The following is a 21,467-nucleotide window of genomic DNA, read 5'->3' on the forward strand; positions in this document are numbered from 1 at the left end:
ATCTATGAAATCTAATTAGCGTAAATTTAAAAAAAAAAGAAAAATTATGCCGTAATTATTTTAACAATTTCAGTATTTACCTGTTACAGAACCACACGCGAACAACTTCTTTCTCCATCGCGAGACTATCCGCTAATATAGTTATCTCCTCAGATGTGGGTTTCGGGTTTTGGATAAAAGCCTTTTCTAGAGCCACTCTCACGCTAGTCTCTATCGACGTCCTTTTCTTCCGCCGTCTGCCGATCGCTTCCGGTGTCGTAAGTGGATTCGATAGGGAATTGGGATTGTTCAAGGAATTATCGGCATCCTCCAGCCATTTTTGTAGTAATGGTTTCAGCTTGCACATATTTTTGAAAGAAAGATTTAACGCTTCGAACCTGAAATGCAGAAGCGTCGATTTTATCTAATTTAAAGTACAATAACGTTATTCAATTAAATTAAAATTAATGTAATTTATTTTTCTTTCTACTTTTTTTATTTTTTTATTATATACATATTTTGTGTATATATAATTCAAACAATATACGCAAATAGTTGTCTCAATTGAAAAAAATCGGAAAAATTCAGACATTATTTTATACGTTTTTATAACGTGCATTATTTAAAAAATTTGCATTATCTAAAAAAATTATTCTCATTTTATAGTTTAAATTGAGAATATATATATCTACCTAGAGATGGTAGTTTGCGAAAAGTCATTGCCGTAGAGTTTGCCCATTGCAAGTCCTACGTCTCCTTGGGTGAAACCGAGCTTGATCCGCCTCTGTTTGAACGTTTTGGCAAATTGTTCTAGTTCCTCGAGATCCGTTGTCTCTTCCGGAGAGGGTTCTAACTTTACCGGTTTTACTGCTGGCGGTGTGCTCGGCGGAGGTGGTGATCTTTGCGCTAAACTTCGTCCGACCAAACTGCCGCTGTTTTGAAGAGCCTGCTGTTTCTGCAGAGCCTGTAACTGCTGGGCTGCCTGAGCTACCGCTTGCTGCACCTGATAATATTTTAATTCTTTTCTTAGAATTATAAATTAAAATATGTTCAAACGGGACACTCAAGTTAATTATATAAAATGACTAGAATCGCTCGCAATTAAATGAAAATTTATATACATGCGAATTAGAGTTGTATCGCGACTCTCTTGAATTTTTTAAATCTTCTTATCACTTCTAAAGAAATTTTTTATTCAAGTATAGAGTGAATAATCTGCGTGTTTTCATTCGCGAAATCACAGAGTCAACAATGCTCGGACACGATTCTGCCTTAAACCGTACCTGCATGGACTGTGAGTGCGGATGACTCGGTCTTGTTGGATAGCCACCGCTCTGCAACAGCCCCTGTGTGCAAGACATTGACGACCATTGGTGAAAATCAACATAATGGTCATCTATGTTCCATTTTTACTCGTAATGAGAATTTTTGATTCTTTTACGAATCTCGTGATTCAAAGCTACATTTAGGCTTACATTCAATTTTGCGCCCGTCAGCCTCGAATGAAGATAAATGTGTCTCAGTGTTTTCATGTTGAAACGCGTGGCACGTGTCTAGTTCGTGTGTACAGGTACAAAAAAGGATATATATAATAATTCCAAGGGTCGAATCTGTCCGATCGATTATCTTCACCCTTTCCTTAGGGACATGATGCTCGATTATGAGAATGAGGGGCTCGCGTCGCGGGTACGAATCGGAAAGGGTTCGGGGTTGGTCGCGTGTCGCCGGCATACGAGCAGCTAGTTTATGCGTGCATTGTAGCCGCGAAGACACCCTACGGAAACGTCTCAAATTGAGCCACGTGCGGGATCAACCGCGACAGGTTATCGTCTAAAATCCCAAGGCATCTGTCTACTTTTAAACAAGACTAATCTTCCGATATTTTATAAATATTTAATTGCAGAAATATTAAATATTGTGTAAATTATTTTTGCACGTGACTATAAAAATAATGATTGATAAAAAGAATGTGTATGAGTTTTTATAAAATTTAACTAAAAAGAGCGAATAAACAAAAACAATACATACTAAATATATAATATTTCTGTTTTTCGATTTTAATTTATCCCTGAGATTCCATTAAATATTATAATAATATTTATTATGTTACGTATAATAATTTTCAAAATTATTCCATAATTATTCGTATTTAAAAAAAGAACAGTAAATTAATTCACATTTTATTAAACGATACTATGAAATCCTCTGTTAGGCATGACGATCAAAGGACCCGAAAAGGTGATCTCCGAATGAAGAAATTAAATGTCTGTTGCGGCAGATAAGCCACAAAGGCCCTCACGTGGCGCGCACACGTAACCGCCCGCGAAGGGGTTGGAAGAGGCAGGTTGTACTCGGCGAAACGCTTCCCCGAGTGAAGAAGGTCGTGTGCCCCTTCTTAAGGCTACGCGTGAATAAAAAAAAGAGGAACACGCGGAGAGAGAATCCTCCCATAAGCTTAGGAGAAGAAGAAGCGGAGAAAAAGGAAACATCCTGGCCACGTGTGAGGTAACAAAAGGCACCCCGTGGCAAGGTGCCGAAGGGCTCTGGGCCCACCTTGTGGCACCGTGCGGTATCTTCCAAAGGAGAGAGAGGGAGGGAGAAAGAGACGGGGGGAAGATCTAGGGGCCCAGCGGGCCCTACGCGCAAATATGCGTGTACATGTGCGCACACAATAAATGTATAATACATGAAGAACGCGGCTGCCCATTAAGTGTGCTAAAGCTCGAAGTCGTTTTGTTGATTTTTCCCGGAGACTATATAGTTGCACGCGCACGTCGTGACGGATTTTCTATAGGCATTTTTTTTTTTTTCGTAAATGCAGAGCCTGATCCATTCAAATCGTTCGCGAGAAGGGCCGCACGGATAAAGAGGGGACAAGGGAGGATGGAAAGAGAGAGGGAGAGAGAGAGAGAGAGAAAAAACGAACGCATCCAGGAAGCAGGATCGTTTTTCAACGTATCCCCGGATATCGTGGATCGATTCCTCCTCCTTCTTCTGTCGATTCGAAAGATCCGACGAACAAATAGTGAGAAAATCGTGAAACGCTCTTTTCATCCGAGAAATGCGTGCTGCGAGACGACTGATAAATATGTCGCTTCTTTTTCGGCGATCGTCAAGCGCGTTTTAAGGCATGCTCGAAATGTGATATTTATCGAGGAACATCAGGAAATCTCTTTGTACGCTTTTTCCGGAGATGTCTTCAATTATTATCCGTTTTCTAAGTTTTTTTGTATCGCTTGTATCATTATAGCTCCGATAATATATTAAAAATTTAAGTATTTTTAAAATTAAAATTGTTTTAATCTCTTTTTCATCCTTTCGTATCCAACTTACGATTAAGATTTTTTCGACTAGTATTTTTGCGATAAATTATACTTTTTTTTTTTATTTTCCACGTGAAACAATAAAAATACAATACAATCTGACTAAATATCAGGCAAAGAAGCTCGCAGTCAAAAGGCCGCCGGGACTATCTCGAAGAGACTTTAATGCGGCGTAATGGAGCGCAAAGTACAGTCTCGATGTGGTTGTAAATTGGCGCTTTTGCATCGGGTATGCGAGCGCGAGCCTAAACGAAGAGGCAGCACCCCAGTCTTCTTTGTGCCATCGCCAAGCCGGCTATCTCGACGTTGAATCGCGAGATTGCCGTCCGCGAAAGAATAAGACGTTCGCTCTCGTCGGATCTGCACCGATCAGATAGCACGACCGGATTGCGACCGAATTGTCGCTTCTTCGATGATCCGAACCGATCGGCTGCGATTCGACCGACAAAATTGCAACGGCACGAATTGTAATATACGATTTAAATGGATAAGATAATTCGATACTAGTGTTATATCCATGTCAACAATATGATATGGAGATCAAAAATACAATCTCCGAAATTCTCTCTCTCTCTCTTTCTCTCATTTTAGCCTGTATCAAAAAGCGAGTTTCATAAATTCACCTGATTTTGCAGGAAGAACTGCGCCTGTGCCGGAAGCTGTCCCGCCGCCGGATTGGCTTGAAACATGGCGAGTTGCTGCAGCAACGACTGTTGCTGTTGCAGCGTCGAGGCGAATGCTTGAATCTCTTGTGACGATCTCAATGTCCCGAGAGAGCCATGCATAAGCAATTGTTGGCCGACCAATTGAGCGGCCAATGTTGCCTGGGAATTACTGTTGTTCTGCTGGGTAGATGCGTGTTGTTGTTGTTGCTGATGGTTGCCCGTAAGCTGGTTACTGACTACGGAACTCGGTGGAGACACGCTGCCGCTTGTACCGCTACTACTATTCCGTTGCGAGACATCCGTGACCTGAAATAACGTCGTTGAATTTGCCTTACAATTTTTGCCAATCAATAATTGCATATTGAATTCACATGTGAAATTTATATAAGTATGTTTTAGTATTTCAAGATCTTTATTACGGTCGTTGCAGAGGGTGTTTTTAACACATCTGCAATTCCGGAAAAGCACATCTTTCAATGTTAAAAGTCAAGATCACAAGTCTCTACGATCAGTCAAATGATATGTCGACGACTCTTGGCATTCTACGATTGAATGGTTTATCGCTCGAGATTATCAAGTGACAGTCTCCGACTCCCTCTCTCGAAATGCGGGTTACAACGCATTTCACACTGTAATGTGGGACCGAGAACACGAAGAATCAACCGAGAGGCACGCGAAGAGGGCCACCCTCCCTAATATTACAGAGTAAATTCGCCGTCGAACAAAGCTGTGTTTACACTCGGCCAGGTCAGGATATTGGTCACTACGGTCCATCCTGCGCTCTTTTGTGTTTTATAAAACCTACTCTCCCTACGTGTCGTCGTCCCTTCTTGTCGTTCATCTCGCTAGTGGCTTCCTTTATTTATTTGTCAAATATTGATCGCGAGCGCTTTTTACGCGCCCGTCAAGAGAAAGAGAAAAAGAGCGTTCCGTAAGAAAAAAATCGAAGACACGACCGGGACGTTCCTCTCGAAAGAAAGCATGCCGGATATTACGTTTGCAAATGGGATTGGTACCATTGTTGATACGTTTAAACAACGCACACAGGCGACGTATATGATAATATGTCATATGACAAAGCAAGCTTTCATTGAAATAAGTAGAGAAAATATCATTAAAGTGTTAAATTTATCATTGAAGAAAATAATTTTTTATAAATGTTATACGCGAATTAAATATGAGAAAACATTTTTTTTTTAGCAATAACTAAATAGATAAAATGGATTGATTAAAATCAAACAAAATTAGTATAAAAAATTATTATAGATACAATTTGCCAAACAAAAATGGAAGTACATAAATATAATTTATTTGAAAAATTGTTAGTAAAAATGTTTTTCTTGTTTCTATGCAAAAATTGTATTAAACATTATATATATTATTTATCTTTAACATTTGCTTTTAAAAAAATTTACATCTAAAAAATTTAGCGTTTTTATGTTTGAGTATAAAAGACTAAAATGAGATATTGTTGCAATGCAAAACTATCCGTTGTATTATTAGAATATTTTTTTTCTATATTTTATAGCGACGATTATTCACGATGATTATTCATTTGATCGTAAATATTTTCTATTAATTTTGAGAGCGTATATCATATCGAACATCGATATTAATAGAACTGTTGTGACACAAGCCCTGAGATCAAGAAGCGCAATTAATTTCGCACATATTATCTAAACAGTTGTAACTTCGCGCATGCAAAATGAATTATACTCGTATACATTTTGCTCTTTTTTCAGCTCTTTTTTCTCCTTCCTTTTTTTGATAATCATTCATATGTGACTGCATGACAGAATGTCTTTATCTCTGTCTTCTAATAGAAATTGCAAATTTATAAATTATTGATAAAAAGATATTGATCATATCAGATAAAAATTTACAATCTTAAAATTCTTAGAAAATAAGATTGATTCAAATTCGATAGAATAAAATAGAACATATATATATATATATATATATATATATATAAAATTAAATAATTTACCAAATTAAGAGCCTCCTTGTCAGAATCCATAGAATCATTATCAAAATGCGCTTCGGTGGCATCATGGATGTCACTCGCGATACTTCTGTCATCGCCGCTGAGTTCTGGGCCGTCAACATCGCCGTGTAAGTCTGCATCTGTAACAAGCACAGAAAAAGTTTCGTGAAAAAATGATCTAGATATATATATACGTTTCAATTTATTTCTTTCATGTTTAATAGGTATCTTTAAATTTTTACACATTAATCTCGTTAGACGATTCTTAGATATAAATTTAAGATATGTCAAAAGCGTCTTCTCTCAAATTTTGTATCAAGTTTTCGAAAACTTTGTATCGAATTTTTTAGAAAAAAAAGTCGCTGTCGCCATACAATTGTTGTTATTCTGCGCTCTATACTTCCGATGGTGGTAATGTGTAGGGGTAGTGGTCGGTGTGCTGGTAGCATGAAGACGCATGTCCGCCAGGATCATTCTGGGCTCCTCCAGGAACACCATCATAGTTTCGTCTCGTCCGTTCGTCGTCCCTACATCGGGACGTCTCTCGAGGTCCAACACGACGGTCGATACCTCGCGCGAAAGCGTAAAAGATCGCGCCCGGCGATCCCAGGTTGATCTATCGATCGGCGCGATCTCATCCCGCTTCGGAAGACATCCGGACGAAAAAGAGACTGCGCACTTCGGTCCAAAGAAAAACGCGACAATTTTCCACTTTTGTTAACGCACGATTGACTGACGATCCCGAACACGATATAATTGCGTATTAATTAAATTCACGAGACTTGGATCAGACGCGTTAAAATTATCGCTCGTTTAACACCTCATTAATATTTATACGATTTCACGATCTATCGAAAAGAGTAAGAAAAAATCGTGAAATTTCGAAGGTCACCGCCGGACAGCGCCAGTCTTCGCCGACAGACCGATATGAAGCGAATGTCAGAATGACGCAACGAAACCTCGCCGCTAAGGGCGCATCAACCCTCCCCACCACCACGTGGCCCGACCGGGCCCCAGGATTGGCCGAATGCATCGGTTACGTCGAACCGATTGGTCGTAGCAAACCCTTTTGCCTTTTCAGCGTGCCCTCTCTTCCTTTACTCGATCGTGACAACCCTTCGCGAGCATCCATCATCGTATCTTATGACTGCTCTCTCCCTCGCCACCCCTTTACCGAGAGTCTCCTTCGTCTCGCTCGCGCCGGGGTTGCCGGGATAATGGCACGGAACCGATACGCAGAAAACTGGCTTATGCGATTGGTCCATGTGCGAGATTTTTAATAAATATTTCGATACGCTATTTTGAAGGGATTTATGATGCCCAACGTCATACGTCGCGCATGCTTGCGTCCGTTGACGAAGCGACGAAACTCCTCTTACGTTCGAGATCACTAAAGCTTGGGATTCTTTTCCGTACAAACATATTTCTTGCACATGTTAGTTAACTGATCACAGAAAGATTTGTATAATTTGTAATATATAATCAATCCAATTGTAGCATATATTATGTATATATATGTATACAGTGATAAGAATTCTCATATACATTGTGTTATTACAGATTAAGAATTCTTTAAAGAGATTTCTAATTTTATATAACGTATATTAAATATGAATATATGCAAGATGTTTCGAATCAGAGATCTTTTTAATGATAAATTATTTGTCAATTTGGAATTAATTTTAGCAAAACTCGAAGCATCAATAATATTTAAATTATAACTGATTGTGAAAAGTTATAAAATTATATTTTTTAGTTAAGTGCAAATAAAGTTTATTTTAATAGAATTTTGATTTTTGAAAAGTTTGAGTTACAAAGATATACATACAATATAAAATTGAAAACATTAAATAATAAACTTGCCTCGATAGTATCGCTATATGTGTATATATATATATATATATATATATATATATATATATATATATATCTTTTATACAAGTAAAAATTCAGTTTTTATGTCAAAAAATATCATTTACACATACACACATAATTGCTTAATTAAAATCTTTTAAATACCCTTCGTAATAGTACAAAGTAAACGAAAGAATACGTAAACTAAAGTGAGCAATCAACCGCGACTAAAGACACAAGAAGAAGCTGTTTCTTCATTCTTGTGGGAAAGTCGAAAACCGCGAAAGGGCCAAGTCGTTGGGAGGGGAGGAAGAGGACGAGGGTCAGCGATGCCAAAAAGTGGAAGTCGCTTAGCCATTTGGAGCCGCTTTTCTCTCGTGGCGCTTTCCCATCGACTCTCGATTCCAGGATAAAAGCCGAGAAGAGAAACCGAAAATGGAGATAAACGCTCGCGAAAGCTTCATAAAAACGCACTACCGCGGACGCAGGTGGGGACGATCCTTCGTTTTCCGACGCGGTGTTACCGGGGGGATGCCGGGAACGATCGTTATTGGTGGTGCCAGGAGCTTTGCTGAGGAGAGAAGAACGAAGGAATTCAAAATCCTGTGAATCCTGCGAGCGCGCCACGCCGCTTTTCGGGGGTCTCGACCCGATTTTCGTCTCTCCATCTGACGGTTACCTGACGGGAGGATTCCCCCGAAATCGTAAAAAAAAAGGCGAAAAAAAGATGCAACAGGTCAGGTAGGATATCTCCGGGAAACTGACGGGCGCACTGGTATTGGTATGGAATCCCTATAAAATTTCGCTCCGCTCGACGCCCGTCCTTTACCTCTCCCGAGGGCGCGTATCCTGGACCCTTCTTCCTTCGTTCTTTCCACAGCGCGCAGGATATTGCGGCAGGTACATACGCGGCTCACACGCGGCTTTCCCTTTTCATCCACGAATTTGCATCGTCCCTCCCTTTTTTCATCGAAAATTACGCTTTTTTCCGTGAGAATCTGCGGGCCCCTCCGCGAACGGGAAAGACAGCGCTGGAGGTGGGGAGATGGAAGAAGGGATCCAAGATTTTTGGGGCGATTTTTACCAGTTTTCGATTTTACCCTTGCTCTCCTTTGTTACCGTAAAGCAGCACATTAAAGATGGCGTTAGGTATTAAACCAGGTGTGACATTTTTGATAACGGAAAAGAAGCGAGTGAAACTACCGTCGATTGATTTTTATTTTCTTGTAACGCGCGCATATGTGCGGAATCGTACACTAACACGGATGCAACAGAGACATAGAGAAGCGATGGTTTTTCTCCGTTTTTTTTTTCCAGCAAGTTTGCGAGTAACCGACGCCTTGCTCTCGGCGAATCAGAGGTGATGGTTTAAAAACAAGCCAACGAATATCGTTGTGATAGACTTTTTTTTTTAACGTAGACGACACACGTTACCGAGACCGAGAGATAGAAAAAGACGGACGAGGGTGAAACATGGATGAACATCAACGGATTTTTAACGTATCTCTGTAAAGTTATCCAATCGGTTACGCCGGAAAAGAATAAAAAATTTCCTTCAGATAAAAAAATGCATTTTGTATAAAAAGATTTAAGAAGACATTTTAATCTCGAATAAAAATTCCATCTCTCTCGTAGGAGTGTACAATTCTATTTCTTTCTAGGAATAAAAGATAAATTACTAATTTTATTATTTATTACTTTTAAAATACCGGCGTATTCGCTACTACGATCTTCACAATCGAATGAAAGAAGCGCGCGCGTTGAAAGCGCTCGACCCGTCCGTCGATCTCGGACCGATTCGATATCGAGCCGTACGAAAGAATGTCGATCATCTGGAAGATCGTTATCTCCCGATGGATCCTCCGTCCCTTTGTGTCTCGCATCTGCATACAGACACACATATCATCGCACGCATACTCGCGCAAGCGGCCATTGTGCGCGGACGCTGGACACAATGCAGTCGCCCGTGCAATTTCGGGCCATTCAAGTCCGTTTAGCGCTTCGCACGAGTGACACGGTAAACCGTCTATCCATCACCCACGCACACTCGCGCGATCGCGACACGTGAAGAGAAAACACCGTCGTCGAGAGTCGCAACGAATGCGTGCGATGATGCGCCTACGAGGGCGTCGATAAGAGGGGGGGGGAGGCTGCAGCTGGAAGAGACGCAGCCCCCGTGTGTTGTTGTACGTGCCTGCATCTACGAGCGAGAGGTCGAGGATGCGAGGCCGCGGCGACGACCTTCGCCTTCTCTCTCTCAAAAGTACGATCCTCCGCTTCGCGTGACCCACGGCGAAGACTACGTGGCCGATGACCCGAGCACGGGCAACTTTCAGGATTAGGAGAGTGAGTCACGTCCGTCAGGTGATAAAATGGCACAATGGCGCACCTGAAGGGCCGCCGCAAGCGAGGATTACGCGCTTTTTGGCAAAACCTGCTGTTGCGATTAAATCTGATAGAAAGAGAGAAGGAGATTGATCGTGGTTTACCAGATCGAGAAATTTATTAAGGATTTAAATGTAACGCATATATTAATCGAGTACACATACACACATTGTAATTGGATAATAAAAAATAAAAAAGGGAATAGGTATCACAAGAGAAAGAATATATTTTAACCGAATTTTAATTAAGAGAAATAGAAACATTGCATCTGTTTATTAAATCACTGCGAATATACTCTAATGAAGATAATTTCTACTAGAACCTGTCTCTTTCGCATTATTAAATCCTAATGCAATATTTCTTAAGTCGTTCAAATTACAGTACGAGAAATAATTCAAAGTAGCACAGCAGTGTTCTCCAATATCCATAAAAACCGTCTGAATTATGCATCGCCTCTCATAAATATTGCATTCACATCATAAGCAGAAAAGTTCCCACAACTATAATCTATCAAAAACAGTCGCATAAATAATGTTTGGTGAAATCAGGCTGTTTTTATAAATTCAGAATTTAGTTAATGTGGTTCTTAATGAAAGATTAACCGCCTATAGTTTTGTAATAACCAATTTTATTATTGATTATTAATGCAAATTTTAGAATTTGCTATTAATTCTTATGTCAATACGTTTCGCAAAAAAAAAAATCTTAAAATTAAAATTACATTTAAAATTAAATATTTTATCTTTACGAATTATATCAATTTCTTCTTTCACAGAGACTGTATGCATTTTCCAAAAGCTATTTAATCAATGAGTTTGAAACAAAACCGTCACTCTCTTATATTAAATATTAGAATTACTCTCGTAAATTTAATAACATTATAACATATTCCATCATGATGTTACGATTTTACCGAACAGTAGCGTACACATTCCCATCTAAATTGACGGACCTAGCGGATGAATAGCGACAGACTGCTTTCTCCGCTCGCGACCGAGGAATCGCTATGAAAAAGTTCCATTTTCTGGATGAATTCTGGCTACAGGCACCGTGCAACCAGAATCCCTTGCCTAAATGGCGGTCTCTCTCTGTTCATCGTTCCTCTCGGAGATTCATCTCGTCTCTTTTTCCCCTATTCCTTCGCTCTCGTTCTTCCGCTCGTTCTCCGTTTCAGGATGTTTTTGTTCGCCAAGGCGAGAATAGCCACCGGCGACGAGGGCGTGCTGCTCTTTCCGCGCGATCTACATAAAATATCGATTTTCGAGGCGCGTCCCGAGAAAAATATATCGACGAGTCACGCGGGCCCGATGATGAATCCCTCCTACTGAAACCGGCCCTTCTCACTTTAACGTACGCGGAGCGCATCACAAAGAAGAAATCGTTATTTTCACGGCTCGGTCCGATTTCGCGGTTGCGTCCCGTATTTTCTCACCCTCCCCTCCCTCCCTCCCGCGTGTTTCATCTCCCTCGCTCTCCCTTGCACGTAGTCGATCCATCGCGAGTTCGCGATCTCCGTCGATCGAACCTCACTCTTGTCGACGATTCGCTTTTTCTTCCTTCGCCTCCTTGCATTGTTTCTCTTTGCTCCTTGGTGGTCCTATAATCGATCGATTTTCTTCGCAATTCTTTCACTTTTTCGTAACAAACTGATATAAAATGATAGGCAAATTCGATAATTACAGTGTTATTTTTTTATAGCAATCCATTATTTTAATCGAGCACAAAATTATATTCGGTGAAGACGACGCTTGGCATCATTAAATATAATATAAATTTTTCGCATATGTATCGTATTATTAAGATCCATTATTTTCCCGAATCTGGAAAGTCTTCTCTACGATCGATTGTTTCAATGTTCGTGACGGCGAGTAATTATATTTCTATTTCTCAGAAATTAATTTACCTCATATTCGGATCACGAGCCGCAGACTGCGTTGCTGCTGGGACCGTCTGGCGTAAATTCTTACATATGTCGCCGAGTTTATCGCATCATTTATTACACTTCGATTTCTTTCGATCGATAAAAAAATCTTGAAATCTATTTCCTCAATTAAAGAATTGAATTGATGCGTTTAAAAATAAATAAATATCGGAATTAACAAACAAATCAAATTCTAAATTTAATTATGAGATATTTTATTATTGTAACGCTTCTTCGTTTAATATATAATTTAAAATCTATTATCTATCTCAATATGATTTGACGTTATGTAATTTTTGATGATTTAATTTTTCTCTCCTCCACATGCTGCGAATGTTTCAATTGCTTGCGCATGTTCTCATTCGATGATGAGACAACAACGACGGCGAGTAGATGTTTCTCACATCGTTATATAGAGTCCCTTCTCCCCGATTTACTCGCGTCTCAGCAAGACGCACCCCTCTAAGATGGCAGATCGCATTAGAGCCGGGTTCCTCTTCTATCGGCCGTTCTTCTTTCTCGTTCGTGTAGCAACGCGACCGAATGTCTAAGCAGCATCTGCCCTACGCGTCGTTTCTTCGTCGCCATTCTTACGTAAGGCGACGACAATGCAACCCGGTCCGGGTTACGGGGGAGGAATTCCCCGGCTATTATTCTCGAGGTATATGCACCGCCTGTCAACCGACTTACGATTTTATTAGGGCCTTACGTCATTCGATTATGCTTGGCCGGGCCCCGATTTTCATTCAGAGTGAGAGACCCGAGACTACCGTAAGGAAACGTCCGACATAATAACCGATCGGATTCGATCGGATTCTACGTCGTTATGTTAACTATACAATACAAGATTTATGATTTATGATTAATTTCATGTAAAAATATGACTAAACTGTAATGTATTATAATTTAGAGATTCTTTAGAAAGAAACAGGAAATATATCAAACAATGTACGAAATAATATCTTCTCGATTTATTATAAAATTTCGTAGATTATAAAAAGAATAAAAAACAATCTCTCCTCATTGTACTTTCAAACAAACTTGATCTATAGAATCATACTAGATCTATAAGAACCATACTTGAGGACATGCCAGGCTTCCTAGAGAGAGAGACTATGAGCCGCATAAGTATTGTCCGGATGCTGGTGTCGAGAATCGCGGCAGTTACCGCGATGAGACTGTAGACGACGGGAGAAGCGTAACAAAAGGGGAGGGTACCAGAGGGGGTAGATAGCAGAGCCAATAGAATAACAGTGTTTCGTCTGGCATGTTTTAAACCGGCATTGCCCGGCGGCTCGGCAAAGGGTGACGACGAGAGAAGGGGTGGACTGGTTTTTCGAGCGCAGCGTGTGTGGGGTGAGTCTAAAACCGTTAGGTTGGTCGCGTGCTACTGGAGGCACGTGGCCATCCTCCATCCTCCCCTTTTCGTCCGTGTCTTTTTTTTTTTTTTACGCACGCGCACATACGTGTCCGGAACGACGCGCGACAAGACGCACTCGAAAGGATCCTTACGCGAACTGAGATTAAACGCAGAAAACTAGAGTTTTATATTACCAATATATATTTGTTGTAATTATATTCTTACATACGTCACAATTATCTTTATATTTTTTATAGAATTTTTATATAATTTTTGCAATTTTATTTCTTCGATTTTTGTCGTCGTTCGAATTTTTTTACGAAATGAACATAAAACATTCAAAGATAGTGATCTCGAGTAAAAAATAATCTTTCAACTGATTCTTTTATCGTAATAAATTCATTCTTAATTAGCTACATCTTATCTAAGAAATTCCTCAACACTGTATAAGCAATGGATCTCTAAATGGGTATTACGGATTCCTCCGGCGGATGGAACTTAATTTATTCCGTTCATTTCGGAGTCGCGACGGGCCCGGAGCTATTGATCGACGAAATTCGATGATCATTGTTGTTCGGAGCTCGTATCGGCGAAACCCCAAATTAAGGATCCAGGTAAGCAGCGAGAGACGCTCGGACGCATGCGGCGCCATTAGCCGCGGTTGCAGCGCGATGAAAACGGAATAGTCGATCGCGCGGCAGATGCAGGGGATCGGTAAACAGTCGGCCGGATAACAGTTAGGTCGCCGTCATCGCTCGTCATCATCAACGCGGCTGTATACCGTTAGAACGAAGGCAAATGTGCGGGCCCTTCGCGGCACGTGCTCCTCGATCAAACGCAGCCGTTACTTGGATTCAGAGATAGGTTGGATGTTTGGTAATCGCCCTAAAAGTTTCAAGAGTCCTAGTATAATTCTACAGTTTTTTTTATGATTCTGAATTTTTTTTTTTCAAAATAGCATATCCCAAAAAAAGAAATTGGTGTTGTAATTTTAAAAGCAGATTTTTTAATTAATTTATCTGTGATAAAGTCTAATATAAATAAAGTGTCATTTAAATATCAACTGCAAATATATCAAACAAATCAATGACTAAAAATTGCAGTGTAATATAGGAAATTTCGCTTTCGCCGTAAATTTCCGATGAGGAAATGAAACTATGCATATAAAAGAGAGCGAAGTTTAGGGGAAGTTTCACGACGATACCTCGACATCATTTCGCATCGGCACCCTTTGCCGCTCGACTGGCAGTGATGTATGATGCGGTAAACCCCCATGCTGACCACTCCCAATCTCTTACAACTTTTTCTCGCGGATTGGACAAAATTTGATTTTTAGATCTTTTTTCGAGGGCAAAGGAGCCAGACAATAGAATTTTAAATCGCTAAGATGAGGTGACAGATGCTATTAAGCGCGCAGAAAATTGCGGTTTTCTCTGTCTCGAAAAAGAATATGATTATCTTATGTTGCTTTATTTTCACAGTCTTGTGTTAAATTTTATTTAAGGCGGAGCTAGCATTATCGTCAAAATCTCGCGTAAAAATCTTCGTCAGTTTCCCGAGAGCAACGTCGAGATTATTTGAATATCCCGTATTTAAGATTCGCCCCGCGTAGTGCGGAGCAGTGATTGTCGACTTGGCAGGCTGGTCACGTGGCCGGCACGTCATACACGTCAAACCAACCCCCCATGGAAACCACCCTATTGCGTCTAAGGCAGCCCCGCGGCCGGTCAGCATCAAGTCGGGGAGGCCTGCGAGCACTTTACATTCTATTTTCACGCTGTACTGACCCCGATGTATGCGACTTCCTTAACATATTCGCCAGATATTGCCTTTTGGCACGTGCTACCTACCCAATCGATATTCATCCTCCGTGAGAATGAAAATTTATCGGCGTTCTTAAAGTAGCACCGATCGCGCCGAATAGCCAGCTATTCGTTGGAGAAGCATTGCATTTTTTTGCAACTATATTCATGAAAAAACTGATTTTTGTAAGATCAAAAAAAGCGATTTCGTGTTTAACATTAAATATATATATATATATAATAATTATAATAATTATTAATAATAAAAAATTACATTTCTATAAAAATTCTATGCCTGTCGAGTATGTTATCGATATCTGAATTCATCGAAATTATATATAGCGATTTCAAGCCCTACCTAAATTTAAATGGACGATTGACGAAGAGCAACTTTCAGCGTGATCGTTCACCACCTGACGCGTTACAGGCGAAATAGCCGGCTATTTTATGCGTGTCACCGCCCTCGCGCGGTGTTTTCACGGGACGGCGAGCACCCCGGGATTCTTTCAGGGGTTCCCCGCGAAGCGGACGATCGTCCAGTCAAGGGGAGAGCACTTCTATAACCGAGTTAAATAACGCTACATTAGCGCCCCGCGCGATACAAAGGCTGTCCGAGTGTGAAATACCCCGTGGCTTATCGGGCTCCCGCAGAAGTTTCTCTCTAGTTAATCTCGTACGGATCGCGCGTTGCTCGCGTCGACGTGACCCCGCACTCTTTACGTAAAACACTGTCGCAAAACTGAAAGCCAATCGTTTCTCAAAATCGCTCGCGGTTGATCGAACTTGATCCGATTTTTTGCGAGACAAAAGCAGACACAATTTTGCGATTTAAAAATACGATCAATGCTCGTAATAATAAATATGATGGCAAAGCTCAAATTTTTTTAATTATTAAAAGCGATGACACATTGCAGGGACGCGATAGTATCGCTTGGAAAATGCTTTATAATGAACTGGCTCCAGATTATATTTCTTGAAAAGTGTATCTTCATGTGTTACAATCTGCTGCCGAAGAATACCAAGGTGTTCATCGCGTAATTATGGCCATTGTTAAAACAGTTCCGCTCCGAAACGTTGGGAATAAAAATTAAAACGGAGAAAATGATATCATCTATGAGATTAATGTCCATTAATCCATTTACATTAACCTACATTCGTGATGTATAAATCCATATTTCCCGAGGCAGAGATCTAGATAACAAGGCACTTCGATGTCCTTGTGTAACATTTAATAAATGATTAATAAGAGAATGTTTTCTTCCACGAATATACATCTTTTTCTTTGTTTATTAGCAAAATTCGCTTGGTCAAACAATTAAATCAATTATGAGTTTCATAGCTTTTTGCGACAAGCAAAATTGACGGCCGTATAGATTTCATTATTCCGACAGTTCGCTACTTCAACGACGATGACGACGCAGAGACGGTCGTCTTGATAAGGACAACAGTGACGTTTACCTGCGTCGTTCTTTGTCCTTTTTACAACAATTACAGCGGTGTCTAGACGTGGCTGCTGTTCCTCCACAAAATGACAATTACGTGGCAATAGAATCGTCTCATCGGTCGTTTCTTTCAGTTAAACGCCACAATGTTCCAGTCGTTTGAACCTCGTTTCCCCCCGCACACTCACCTTCTCATAAATGTGACAGAATACTGTTTTTACAACCTTAGAGAGGAAATTATTGCCATACAAATTGCCCTTCGTCCGTTCTAGCAATATTATACAAATGTCGAAATCTAGACATTGTGTCGACATAATAGGCTTTTTGTGTTCGATTTTTGTATTTCCCACACAAATTCTCGACACTTATATATATAAAATAAAAAAAACAACACTCTCTTTCACATAATATATTTCGAAAAAATATTCAAAACATGAATAAAGATTGCGGCTCTACGATAGCGCGAGGATCGTCGTCCGATGGTATCCGGGAGGGAAAATCGCATCCATCTTTTAACGGATATTCACGGCAATACCTGCGTCGATGTTAACGCACTCGCGAGATGATCGCGAGATTCGAGAAGGCAGCCGCACACATTGAGGTTTTTTCTCCCTTTTTCGGAGCCCCTCTTTCACTTCACCACCCTCTTTCCTCCATGCGCCAGCAAAGAGCGAACTTCTCTCTCTCTCTCTTTTTCCCTCTCCCTCCCTTCTCAATTGTTACCGGCGCTCTGCTCTCGCCCTTCAACCACCCTACCAACCTTTCACCAGAAACGGCTCCTCTGGCTTAATGGCTGACGGAGCTATCGGGTTTCTGCAGAAGCGTAAAAGATCTTCGAGGAAAGGCGCGATAGATGCTATCTTCGTCACTCGTTTTCTCTCTCTCTCTCTCTCTCTATCTCGCCTGCTCCCTTATACGCACTCTTTCTCGTTCGCCAGTGGATACATTCTTACCGCGGGTAAACGAGACCTACGACGATGGTCAGTACATACCGTAAGTTGTAGAAGCCAGTTGCCGTGCGTCAGTTGACTCATACAATTCCGTGCTTAAGATAAATGCGTACTGTCTCGTATTTCTCGCGCAATTTAATCCGACCGTCGTGCGTTATCTTCAGGAGAAAAAAGGAAGAATGGTCTCCCTTGAAAAATATTTGATTTTAATAACCGCATTGATGGAGGAACAATTTTGATTATATGATTACAGAAATATTCGAAAAATTCGTGCGCTTTCAAGAAATACATAAAACATAATTCCGTAAATCGTTAAATATATGTTTCAATAACTCTTTTTAGTTTTTTTAATAATTGATTGACCGTACAAGATTATTTAATATTGAATGTTAAAAATAATTTATTTATAAAATTAAATCAAGTATAATTTGTATTTGAAATAATAATGCTATTCTTTCTTCATGCAAAGTTTTAAGACTTTTCAAGTAATCGCACGATCATTTGCTTTTAAAAATAATCCATTATTATCTAAATAATGGTGGATTTAGTTTTAATAATGATTAATATATAATTCAAAGAAATTTTTATATCTAATAAGTTTTGCTGACATACATCACACAGAGAGAGTTCACAAAAAAGGGCAAGTAAAGGAAAGGATCGTAAAAAGATCGCTACTCATCAGCCTGTTGCAGGCCCACCCCCACGAACGCGCGATGTATATAAAAAAACTGCGAGGGTTGCACCCCTCGACGGCGACGTGTATACGTATCGACAATCTGTACAATCGCGTGCTGGTAGATAACGTGGCGCTAATTGATTATAATAAGCGGCGAGGAAGGAAAGGCGGAAGCGAGACTGGGGTCGAATCGTAGATTCTATCGTGGGGTTGAAGCCGCATTCGTTTCATTTAAAAATTCACCCAGTAGTTAATCGTTACTTCCGGTATTGTGCAAGCAGTCTCAATCTCACTGCATCATCGCTCTTAGAAAATTTATTTTTTTTCATAAGTTAATAATTTTTGTAAACATGTAATAAGATTGTTAAATGATTGTTGAAACGTGAATATATTATAAAACAATTAATATTATTTTGTGCCTTAAAGGAAAAGAATCATATTTATGTCTTGTAAATTAATTCTATGTCTCGTAAATTTATTTAAAAAAAAAGTAGTGGCACCTAATAAATCATGCTTAAAATATTTTATACAATTGTATAATATAATATTTCTCCCTCTCTCTCTCTCTCTCTCTCTCTCTGTCTGTCTGTCTCTTTCCTTTTTTCTCTCTTGGAAAATGAAAATTATGTTATATATTTCAACGTCTAAAATTTATAGCTATGGTTAAATTTAACTTTACAAAACATTGTACATTTACAAAAGTAACGAAAGGTACAATAAAAGGTAATTGAGACAGCTCAATAGAAAGGCTAAAAGAGATACGAGAGGAATACTCGGTGTTGACAGCGGGGGCGTTCGGTAATTTATCGTCTTCATTTGGCCACGTCCATATTTATTGCATCGTTATGAACAATATGCTATCGACCATTTAAGCGAAATATGTTCGACCTCAATATACAAATGCGCATTCGAATTAATTCCCAGGCTCGCGCGATCGCGTCCAATAATGAGTTTAATAAATATTATATTGTTTAATTAACGTATAACCGTGGAATATGGATTCGTGCGTTATCGGCAACTGATTGGTTCATCCACTGGCACAACATGAATTTATTAACGATCTATTTTCTGCGGTCACGCAGGCAACTTTTGACTCTTAATTAACCGTCCGCTACAAATGGTGAACAATAGACACCTTAAGGTTTTTTTTTTTCAGAATTCTTCCGTGTTACGCTGCCCCACAGTTTCTCTATTAAGCCTTATTTCGTACCAAGGCAAAGTCTCACAGTAAAGAATACATAAAAAAATGTGAGATCTTTACAAATGTCAAAGTGTCATATATCTCTTACTTTCACTTCGTTATTGTAAATCTTTGCATCCCTTTGCTGACACATTTCTGCAAAATTTATACAGTGTCAAATCGAGAAAGGAAAAAAAAAATTCGAAAAAAAATTTAGAAATGGGCTGTTTCATGGAAACAAAGTTACAGGCAAGCAATGTCTTCCTCCTTTCACGGGAATTCATTGCGTGCGCAACTATATATACGACGCGAGACGAGTTTACGTGTTTTAAAAAGTCTCGCCGCTTTTCGGAACTTTTCCTTGCGAAGACTTGTTCGATCGTAGTTCTCGGATTAACGAGTTTCATTTCTGCAACGTCGCGAGAAACGTTAACAACGTCGACTCGAGAGAAAACGCGAAACTATAGATGCGTTCGATCGAAGAAAAGCGAGAACAAGCTCCGACGCGATATCCCGATTCACCGATTCGGGATTAAAAACGAGACGCGAAGTGAGAATTATCGATAACCGCGATGGGGGAAGGGGGTGTTCGCCTTAATGCCATAATTATAGTTCACGAGGCAATTGATGCGGCTTCATCAGAAAAACAGCGAAAAACGCTCTCCGTTCTCTGTGGGAACGGAGATGTCCCATTAATGGAATCATCAATTGCAGAGTTATTGGTTAAATTGCTAATTGCTAGCCTCTTTCTTTAACTCCCTCCTAACGTCGCGCGTATACCGACAATGACGCCGACACCCACCCGTCGATCAACGCCATTTTCATAAATAACGCCTCTCTTGTCTCTTCTCATCGACCGTACAATTTCTCACGACGGGTTTCTCCGCGACGCCCCCTCAATTTTCGTAGCGCGTGGGCGAATGAATTAATCTCCCCGCGATCGAATCGGGGGCTGTTCGCCCGCTCTCCGACAGAGAACAAGAACGGAGAACGGAAGTCCTCGGATCGTGAGAAATATACACCGGTCGAAGGAGATCACGTCAAGCTATTTGCGCTTCGCCAATCCATTGCGTGATTTTTCGTCCGTGAAAACGTTCATCTTCGGTCCATACACAATTCTTAGAAAGTCTCACTATACTTGTTGAATTAATTAAAATTGCGTATCTCTATAATAAGCAAAGGATCTGTAATAAAAACAGATAAAAACTCGAAATCAACTTTTTTAAATCGCGTAGTAGTAAAAATAGAAATTAAAACTGAGACTTTCACTAAATAAAAAGCAGAAAATTTATAATAAAAGCCTCTATAAATAAATTTTTCGCTTAGTGAAAATAAGAACGTTTAATCGTTAGTATGCATGAATTTCTGCGTAGAATGTATGCCGAGAAAGACAATGTGTGGCAAACCGAAAGAAGTCAACACCGCAGTCAGCATTCCGGCAGAATTAGCATATTCCGTTTACGGGACATTTGACGGTGGACGCCAGCGATAAAAATCTGAAAATCCCCGAGAAATCCCTTCGCGGAATTTGAATTTGCTTCGTCTTGCGCTGCGATCTTGACGCATGAATCCCGAAAAGCTCAAAGGAAAGGGCTTCTCTATATTCGAAGGAGGATCACTTCGTTTTACTCCTTCGATCAGAATAACAAAGTGAACTAGTTCGATCAGAATACATTTTAATGATTGACATGGTTTATCAAGCACGATTTTCTTTAAATGGAGATGTAAACTTTTAGCAATTATTATTTATAATTCATGAATTATATTCTAATGCGTTATTATCAATAAATTAAAAATATAGATACATTTAAGCTTCGGAGTATAAATTTAATTTTATCTTAAGGACGAAAAATACAGAAAGTCCAATAACAAATCACATCAAATGATAATAGCTATTTTTAATTCTTTTGAAAACACAAGCATTAATGGCTTATAAATAAAATCCT

General features: G+C 39.8%; 1 protein-coding gene across 3 annotated transcripts in view; it reads right to left on the reverse strand.

Moving 5' to 3' along the window:
* Positions 1-21,467, reverse strand: part of LOC126856910 (POU domain protein 2-like) — a 122,400-nt gene that overhangs the window by 4,479 nt on the left and 96,454 nt on the right. For all 3 annotated transcript variants that reach the window (XM_050605917.1, XM_050605916.1, XM_050605915.1), the window contains 4 exons: positions 5,955-6,091; positions 3,926-4,273; positions 672-982; positions 81-377 (listed from right to left, as the gene is read on the reverse strand). In XM_050605917.1, the coding sequence (XP_050461874.1) occupies positions 81-377; positions 672-982; positions 3,926-4,273; positions 5,955-6,091 (1,093 nt within the window). The remainder of the gene's footprint in view (positions 1-80; positions 378-671; positions 983-3,925; positions 4,274-5,954; positions 6,092-21,467) is intronic.

The sequence above is a fragment of the Cataglyphis hispanica genome, chromosome 20, assembly GCF_021464435.1.
Source record: "Cataglyphis hispanica isolate Lineage 1 chromosome 20, ULB_Chis1_1.0, whole genome shotgun sequence".
NCBI lineage: Eukaryota > Metazoa > Arthropoda > Insecta > Hymenoptera > Formicidae > Cataglyphis > Cataglyphis hispanica.